Source organism: Sesamum indicum, linkage group LG6, assembly GCF_026168435.1.
Source record: "Sesamum indicum cultivar Baizhima isolate 11 linkage group LG6, ASM2616843v1, whole genome shotgun sequence".
Taxonomy (NCBI): domain Eukaryota; kingdom Viridiplantae; phylum Streptophyta; class Magnoliopsida; order Lamiales; family Pedaliaceae; genus Sesamum; species Sesamum indicum.
The window spans coordinates 23239352-23249117 of record NC_142662.1 but is presented as its reverse complement, the minus strand read 5'-3'; the positions used below and the strand labels follow the sequence as shown (position 1 = coordinate 23249117).

General features: G+C 33.9%; 1 protein-coding gene across 1 annotated transcript; it reads left to right on the top strand.

The window, feature by feature from the left end:
- Positions 1-898: 898 nt before the first annotated feature.
- LOC105163722 (L-ascorbate oxidase) lies at positions 899-8931 on the top strand. Its single transcript, XM_011082165.3, has 5 exons — positions 899-1341; positions 1477-1569; positions 2940-3152; positions 4953-5150; positions 7805-8931. The coding sequence occupies exons 1-5, from the start codon at positions 1054-1056 to the stop codon at positions 8762-8764; spliced, it is 1752 nt and encodes a 583-aa protein (XP_011080467.1). The 5' UTR covers positions 899-1053; the 3' UTR covers positions 8765-8931.
- Positions 8932-9766: the final 835 nt, after the last annotated feature.

Sequence of the window (9766 nt, the reverse complement as noted above, 5' to 3'; positions counted from 1 at the left end):
ATGTCCTCTCCAACGATAAGAATAATTCTCTTGCACATATAGACATCCCACTTTTCTAGCAGGTTGGTTGGGTTTTTAGATTCCACAAGAGTCTCCCAACTTCCTTGGTCATGTCCTAATTGTCCCTTGCTGAGCTAGCTTGTGAGGATTGTCACCATGTGGAGATTGAACTAACTCCTGCCTAAGCGAAACGGGGGGCTAGGGCCTTCCCCCTAGCTAAGGTCTTGAGTCTTGGGACCGCTTTAACGACCAGCTTCTCTGGCTCTTGGATCGAGTTATTGTATTTTAGGAGCATTAACACTAATATTGATAATTTTTTAAACAACAAAAGTATATTTGTAGTTATATTAAATTTTAAAAAAGATAACATAATGAGTTTTTAGGTAAAGATTCTTTTTTGAAAGCTACATGAAAAATAATACTTCAAAATTAATAATATTTAATATATGATTCGTCTATTGGAAATGGTAACTTGAATAATGAGAAAACAAATAAAAATAAAAAATCATTATGAAACTTAACTAATTATAGCTATGCAATGACAGCTGGCTGTTGTATTTCGTAAGGACAACACGTTAATCATAAAAAAAGACAATGACAAAGGTTTTGACCATATAAAACTAAACCTAGACAAATGTTTTGATTATTGCAATTTGGTTTGTTCTACAATAATAGATTAATTTGTGATAATTTTATGATTTTAATCATTTACAGCACACAGAGAATAATTCATTTCTTATTTTTGACAAAAACAAAGAAAAGGAAATATTCACCGACAGTACATAGTAATAATTGTTTTTGTGGCCAGAAAGAACATGATAAACTTCAGAAGAATGCATACTAGCAAGCGCCCACGCACTATATATGACTGAATCAAAGTACTATATATACACCCTCAACCAAACCCATAAAAAATATAACACACACACACACACTGAGAGAGAGAATTTCCTTCTCTCTCTACCCCTTTCTCTCTCTCTGTCTCTCTCTCTCTCTATATATATATATATATGAAAAAATAGTGCAAGTCTGCAACCAACCAAACCATCAAGCATGGGGTTCTTGATTGATCCATGCTTGATTCGGGCCCTTTTCTCTTTCTACATGCTGTCAATAATTTTCGCTACCTCATCATTAGCAGCAGCCAAAACCAGGCATTTCAAATGGGAGGTGGAGTACATGCACTGGTCTCCAGACGGCCCGGAAAGCGTGGTTATGGGCATCAACGGCCAGTTTCCAGGCCCGACCATCCGCGCTCGGGCCGGCGATACCGTGCACGTCGAGCTCACCAACAAGCTCCACACTGAAGGAGTTGTCATCCACTGGCACGGAATCCGACAGGTTTCTTTCTAATTTTTTTCTTTTTCTTTCTTAAATATTTTTGCATGATTATTGCATGAAGGGTTCATGATTTTCTATAATTACAATTTGATAATTTTAGCTGATTTCTTGATTTTTGGGTGATGGAATTTTCAGAAAGGGACGCCGTGGGCAGATGGGACAGCGTCTATCTCACAGTGTGCTACTAATCCTGGAGAAACGTTTGTCTACAGGTTTAAAGTTGACAGGGTAGGTATAATATATATATATATAGTAGGATTAAATGTAATTTCAGTCCACCGACTATAGTCAAAAAAAATTTAGTCCTTTAACTTTTTAGAATTTTAAAAAGGCTTCTACCCTTTGAAATTGCTCAATTTTAAAACACTAGTGACCAAATTTTGTCCAAAGTCACCAAAAAATGACACCTGAACGTGACGGGGCATTTCAAAATCCAAAGACTTTGGACAAAAACTGCAGACTAGTGTCCCAAAATTGAACAATTTCAAAAGTTAGAGGACCTTATTGAAACTCTAGAAAGTTAAAGGATTAAAATAAAATTTAACTATAATTAGTGAATGAAAATTACCTTTAATCCTATATAGTAATATATATATATACTATATATAGAGAGAGAAAATTTTTAATGAAAATAAAGTTTTAAGTGGACCTAACCGATTATATGACAAATATATTATACTTAATTGGTGTGTAGTTCAAAAAAGTGACTAATCATATGATAAATATATCACACTTGTTCTGTTCAGCCAAACTTAATTTTGATAAGCATTACTGAATACCTAATTCTAGATAATATTCTCGATTTCTATCTTTTTATATTTTTCATAAAGTATAAAAATGGAAGAACGATTAGTGAAGCAATTTTTATTCAACTTTAGTGTACAAGACCGTAGGGAATTTTCGTCGAATTTGGCTAAAATTAAATTAATTACATGGCAAATGTAATTTAAATTTAACTATGTAATTTGTCATTTTTTTTTAACTGTACATCAATTACATGAAAAATTTATGTATAAAATTATTCAGATTTGATCAAATCTAGTCGGGTTAGAGTTTTTTTTGTTTTACAACTCTAAATTTAGATCAAATTTTATTATTAGAACCCCTTTTATTGAATATATTAGTAATGCTGATAACTTTGAATTTAAAATTTTAATGTTACATTTGGATAATCGATAGAGTTGAATTCATAAATTTCGAATTCTTAGTAATAATTTTTTTAAATTTATTTGGATAATTTTAAATTTGTGGATCTAAATTTTAAAAATGTTTTAGATGGAGTATTTAAAAAAAAATTATATAATTTTTCTTTCAAATTATTCTTTTTCGTTCAAATTAAAATCTATTAATTCAAATGAAGTTTATATTTACCCTTTCCACGAAATCCTAGAAAAAAAAAAGACATTTCTCAAAAAGAAACGCACAGTAAAGACAGATAGATTTTTTTTATTGGACACATGTTGTCTGGTGTATGTAGTCCTGGTGTTGATTATAACTGTTCACTCACATCAAGAAAAGCACTCTGTCTGAGCTGGTGAACATATGCTACTTTACAGAGCAAGGGTTTTTTGATTCTGTGTGTATGTAATATGGTGTAGGCGGGCACATACTTTTACCATGGGCACTACGGGATGCAAAGATCAGCAGGGTTGTATGGGTCCCTAATCGTTGACGTGGCGGAAGGAGAGAAGGAGCCGTTCCACTATGATGGGGAGTTCAACATTCTGCTCAGTGATTGGTGGCATAAGAGCTCCCATGAACAAGAGGTTGATCTCTCCTCTAACCCCATGCGCTGGATTGGTGAGCCACAGGTAATATTTTCCTTTTCCTTTTTTTTTAAAATTTTATTTTAAAAAAAAATACACTATTGTTTTACTTGATTTCTTTATACATATGTATGCATCTATGTTTGTGCATGTCATTTATAATTATTCAAAAGATTTTATTGCAGATATTCCAAATTTGAGAATCCAGTCTGATTGGATCTAATCATATTTGAATCGATTATATGATAAATATAATATACTTGTTATGTGATAAAAAAGAAAATAGTCAATCAAATGACAACTAAATTATACTTGTCATTCAATTCAGTTATATTTAATTTTAGTAAGAATTTTTAGTTCCTTAATTCCCAAATACGTGAATTTTCGGTTGAACTATATGTGGACTAAAATTAATTGACGTCACAATATATATATATATATATATATAAGATGATTTATTTTATTAGAGAACTCGATGGTTTTCTACAGTTGGTTGTCATTAATTACTTCTTCAAAATCTTTTTCATTATTTTTTGAAAAAATCGTATTTTTTGTCTGGTAATTTAAACCTAGTAAATTTTCAGTCTTATTACTTACGAGATTCTCGAAAACAGTCCCATAACTTGCAAAATCTAATTTCCTATCCTCCTGCCAACTTCTTGATTAAGAACTTAACGAAAAAAAATTACGTGCAAGTAATGTGGCTGTTATTTTTTCAAAATCGATGGGCTATTTTCTAAAATCCCATAAAAAATTTTGAGTTTATGTGACTATTTTGAGAATTCTCATAAATAATGGGGCTAAAAGTATACAAACTTAAGCTATGAGACGGAAAAATACAATATTTCTCAATTATTTTTCTCAAAATTGTGGATAAGTGAGCAAGTATATATATACACACTAAGAAATCAACTATAGCTATTAAATATCAAAGTTTCAAATAATTTAAAATTTTGACCTAAAATTTGTAATTTGGTTAGTTTATTAACAAGCCAAATATATAACATTATGTGTATACATATAAGGACCAATGGCCAGCTTTCTTTACCAGAAAACAGAAAAAAAAAAAAAAATTGCAAAACCCCATTGGAAATTGTGAAAGCGTGTTTAACACCTTTATAATCTTTTAGCTGTATGAGGAACACGATTATGGAGTGTTTGCATTTGAATGTGGAGTGTCTGCATTTGAATAATGGAAAAAGTTGTCACTGATAAACTTTGGTATACTAACAGGCAATGTGCATTGATTGGTTCCTTTTTAGCAAATAGTTTGACAAAGGAAAAGTTAGGAACCTTTTGTCGTGCTTTTATTTTTGTGTTTTATTACAAAAAGTTTAAGGATAAATTACATTCATACCCCTTGACGTTAGGTTAAAATATATAAATATTTTGGACTTTTTTACAAAATGATGGATACACTTTTAGAGATTATAGTTGTAATTAAAACTATACCTCCTCTTCGAATGCAAAATTTATACAAGTTTGAAAAATATTACACTAAAACCCCTCAGAAAGTGTAACTGTAATTTTGTAAAATATATGGGGTATTTGTGTAATTTAACCTGATTTTAGAACGTGTCAGTGTAATTTTTTCAAAATTTAAATGATTTCGACTGTGACGGACCGTAAGTTGTTTGTATTGTATTTACAAATTATATATCAATACAATTCTCACGAGTCGAACGTAAAAATATATATCCCACGTCTTGTTTATATTAAAAGTTTAAGTAATTGTGTGTGTGTGTGCGCGTATGTTAGCATGTTGGGGGAGGGGTAGGAGACCCATAAAGTATAGTCTTATGAATAGAAAACTTTTCCATTTTCTGATATATTTGAATATGATAGACGTTGCTGATTAATGGGAGAGGGCAGTTCAATTGCTCGTTAGCGGCGCGTTTTAGCAGTTCCTCAACAGCAAACGAGTGCAGGTTAAGAGGAAATGAGCAGTATGCACCCCAAATCCTCCGTGTTCAGCCAAACAAGACCTACAGGCTCAGAATAGCCAGCTCCACTGCATTGGCTTCCCTCAACTTGGCCATTGGGGTAACAACATATATTAATTTATCGGGTGAATAGCAATTTACCTCCTTGTGATATTGAAAATGAGTATATTACCCTTTATGAAAAAAGAAATAGCAACTTAACCCCCTATACTTTTTAAAATGAAGCAATTTACCTCCTTACACAGGAAGGTAAATTGCTTCATTTTAAAAACATAGAAAGGTAAATTATTGTATTTTAAAAAATATAGTGAGGTAAATCGCTATTTGTTTTTTCATAAGGGGGTAATTTGTTTATTTGCGATATCACAAGGGGGTTACTTGCATTTTTTCCCTAATTTATCCCATCTATTTATATATATATATTACACACACACCATTGACCAATCTAATTTACAGTGCTTCTCATTTAATTCTTATATAATCTATCTAATTAATTATTAAATGGGTCGAATTTTTTATTTTTGAACAATCACAATCGTTCATTTTAACTATAGGTGATTGTCGGGGCCCAAAATCCCCTGAAATTAAAGTACGTCTCTAAACTTATTTTAAAATATCTTATAAGTTGGTATATCTTACAAGATAGTCAATTCTCACCCCCACCCACCAATCTGCATAAGTTACAGGACAAAAAATAATTTAAGAATTTTTTATATTGTGAAGTATGAAGATGCAGATGAAGTACATAGTTTTTGTGACTTATTGTTTGGAATCTCTAGGCAGAAAATTGGAATTAGTATGTTGATAAGACAGGGCAGTAGATTCCTTCTGGAGAGTAACGACAATTCATAGAAAACAACACTCTGAATATATATGAGAGATGTGTATTAGCCACAGCCACTGCTTTCATATTCCAATGTACCTTAGCCATCCACTAGGAATTTTCATATCATCCACTGCTTTTAGGGAAAATATCACTTTTTCACGTGTAATATAGTGTGTTTTTACTGTTAATTGCATTAGTTATAAAAATTTTATATATTTTTGGTCTTGTAATTTTGAAAAATAAGTAGTAACTTTGGTCTTATAATATCTTTCCATTTGATATTTTAATGATAAATGCCACGTACGGGTCTTTACACTTTCAGGCCAATTGATTATTAAAATTATTATTTTTTGATCTCATAACTTTCAAAAAGTGGTATTTTTGGTCGTATAGCTTTCTGAAAGTAGCAATTTTGGTCCCATGCACTTAACGATCACGTAATATTTTTCTTTAATATATAATGAAAAGGTGTTATAGGACCAAAATGTGCTACTTTTTTAAAATTATAGGACCAAAAGTGAGAATTTCATAACTAATGGGACCAAAAGTAGAAAAGTCCTAAGTTACGGGACAGAAAATGCTATTTTCATACTATTTTATGTAAATTATCTTAGCATTTTTAGTCCCATAATTTAGGATCTTTCCACATTGGTACTATTATTATAGGATTCTCACTTTTAATCCCGTAATTTTCAAAACATAGTATTTTTAGTCCCATGGCACCTTTCAATCACATATTTAACGAAAAATACCACATAGCCGTTAAGTATATAGAACCAAAAGTACTATTTTTTAAAATTTATAAGACCAAAAGTATGAAATCCAACGAGACAAAAAAAAGTGTAAAACCCCTACAACCACATGCTCTTTTTTGGTTAAATTATGTAACGAAAAAGTATTATAAGATTAAAAATACGATTTTTTAAAAGTTAAGGGACTAAAAATAAAACTTTCATAACATATAAGACCAAAAATAAAAGACTCTAAATTATACAACAAAAAATATTATTTTTCCACGATGTCGATACTCTAGAGGGAGTATATACATATATATATATATATATAAAAGTTATACAAATGAAAAAAAAAGAAAAAGGTGTAATTGTTCGGGAACAAGTGGGGTAAGATAAGATATTGTGTGAGCTAGATTAATTATTACAAGAATAATATTCGCAAAAGGATATAGATAATGCATGCTTTTCTGCTAGTGGAAGTATGGGACCAGATAGTCTTGCTCATTTCAGTCTTCCTCGTGTTCACAAACAGAAATTGACCCATGTTCTTGTTTTTGACCTTTTTGTCCCTAGGGTAGGCTTTTTATCGTAGCATAATTATAATTTTCGCCTTGTATATTACAAGTTTTATAATTTTAATTTCGTGAAAAATTGATTTGATAATTGAAAAGTCGACAGATATTTCTGTGTACACCACATGAGGAAATAAAATTGGGAATTTTGAAAATTTTGGTGATATTACTCGTAGATTTTATGTCGTCTTGTCAAAATAAAGACGCGTAGGTTACGAAAACTCCAGAACTTGAAAAAAAAATCATAAAAGATGACATTTTGTCGTTCTTCCACTGGAAATTGAAAAACGTGTTGTCCAAGTGGAGAAAAGTGAGGTGGACGTGCATAAGATAGCCATTTTTGCTCTGCTGGTTCATCAAAAGGACGTATCATAGCTATTGCAACATTTGGCTATTTCATAGGTACCAAGGCTTTTGAGCTTTGAAATGTCCCAATTTTAACGTTGGAGAGAAAGAATTTGAATTGAAGGATTTTAAATCACTCTACCTAACACTAGAAGAACTTAAATTTATTAATATTTAATAAAATATAGATCAAATTTAAAATTGAATGATTTGAAATTTTTTAAATTTAGAATTATCCAAATAAATTTAAGGAGATTGACTCCCGTTGTCTTAACAGAAGCACAAGTTGGTGGTGGTGGAAGCCGATGGCAACTATCTCCGGCCATTTTCAGTGGACAACATCGACATATACTCCGGTGAGAGCTACTCAGTCCTCTTTACAACCAATCAAGATCCCTCCAACAACTACTGGATATCGACCAACGTACGAGGCCGAGAGCCCAAGACGCCGCCCGGCCTAACCATACTCAACTACAGCCCGACATCGGCCTCAAAGCTCCCCAATTCACCACCACCCGTCTCACCACGATGGGATGACTACGGCTCCAGCAAGGCCTTCTCGAACAAGATTCTTGCCCTCACCGGCACGCCTAAGCCCCCAACTACATCCGACAGGAGAATAGTCCTCTTAAACACTCAAAATTTCATGGACGGACACACCAAATGGGCTATCAACAATGTGTCATTAGTCCTCCCTGCCACCCCTTACTTAGGCTCCATCAGGTTCGGCCTGAGCAACGCTTTCGACAAGAAACGCCCTCCCGACAACTTCAAACACGACTACGATGTAATGAAGCCCGCGCCTAATCAGAACACAACATCCGGAAACGGAGTCTACGTGCTGAAATTCAACACAACAGTTGATGTCATACTGCAGAATGCAAATGCCCTCAAGGCGAATGTGAGTGAAATCCACCCCTGGCATTTACATGGCCATGACTTCTGGATTCTTGGCTACGGAGAAGGGAAGTTTACAGAGAGCGACGTCTCGAAATTCAACTTGAAGAACCCTCCCTACAGGAACACGGCCGTCATTTTCCCCTACGGATGGACTGCACTGAGGTTCGTGGCGGATAATCCAGGCGTGTGGGCGTTCCACTGCCACATCGAGCCCCATTTGCATATGGGGATGGGAGTCGTTTTCGCGGAGGGCGTTCGACGCGTGAAGAGGATCCCTAATGAGGCTCTTGCCTGTGGCTTAACAGGGAAGTTGCTGATGAACAATGTGCACAAATGAGACTAATCAGCTATCAGTTCTCAGCATTTTCCACGTTCTTTTTTTGGTTGTTTTCTTGTGTTCTTGATCAGAGTTGGCTCGGTTAATTGAGAGGAAAAATCCACCGAACTACTGCTATTTATGATCTGTGCATGTTTGTTAATTCAAGTTCAGGTACATGAATGCAATCCCTCAAATGTAGTTTTTGCATAACTAAATTGAACAATTATGTGAGACGGGTTAAAGTTGTAGTATCAGCGATAATATGAATAGGGCCGTCGGTCTACATTCATCGTTGGCCTATAATCATATCGCCAGACGACACAAGACATGACTAAAATTGCTAATCCCAAACTTACAACAGGACTAAAATTACAGTTCTCTCTCACACATACATGCCCACGAAGCTACATAACAAAAACACACATTAAACAATTAAATTCAACGAAACAAACGACAATTCCATGTTCACTTAATTAGCTGTAACAAACAATCATGCCATTGGCATTCAAGGGAGCAAAAGGTAATCGAGAAGCAACTTCCAAACTTTGCACCCTCTATATATACATATGCTATAGAAACTACAACTCCAAATACTCATTATTATTACATTGATCATCAATCAACACACAGATAAACATAAACGAATGGGACAACGCGGTAGTAGTGCGTTCGTGGTGGTGCTTGTGCTGGTGATGTGCAGCGCAATGGTAGAGGAGGTAGAGGGGACGGGCTTGGCGCTTTGCCTGCTCACTTGCTCGAAACATGGGGAGATGTGTGTTTCCGCTTGTTCAGTGCATCTAGACCAAACTCCGTGCTGCAAGAAATGTGGGAAAACCGAACGATGTTGTATCAAGGATTGCATGGAAAAATATAAGTGATGATATGGCTGCAGCCAAATGGCCATGCATGGGGTTTAAGTTTATATGCTTTGAAGGCCTTGCTTTTTATCATCATGGATACTAGCTAGGGTTCTTGGAGGTGTAAACCCATCATATTAAATAAACAAAATTCATCAATAAA

Bases quoted from the DNA above. Each gene is read 5' to 3' on its own strand.
- LOC105163722 (XM_011082165.3), top strand. From the start codon at position 1,054: ATGGGGTTCTTGATTGATCCATGCTTGATTCGGGCCCTTTTCTCTTTC. The intron at 1,570-2,939 runs GTAGGTATAATA...AATATGGTGTAG, and splicing joins ACAGGTTTAAAGTTGACAGG to GCGGGCACATACTTTTACCA. The intron at 5,151-7,804 runs GTAACAACATAT...TTGTCTTAACAG, and splicing joins CCCTCAACTTGGCCATTGGG to AAGCACAAGTTGGTGGTGGT.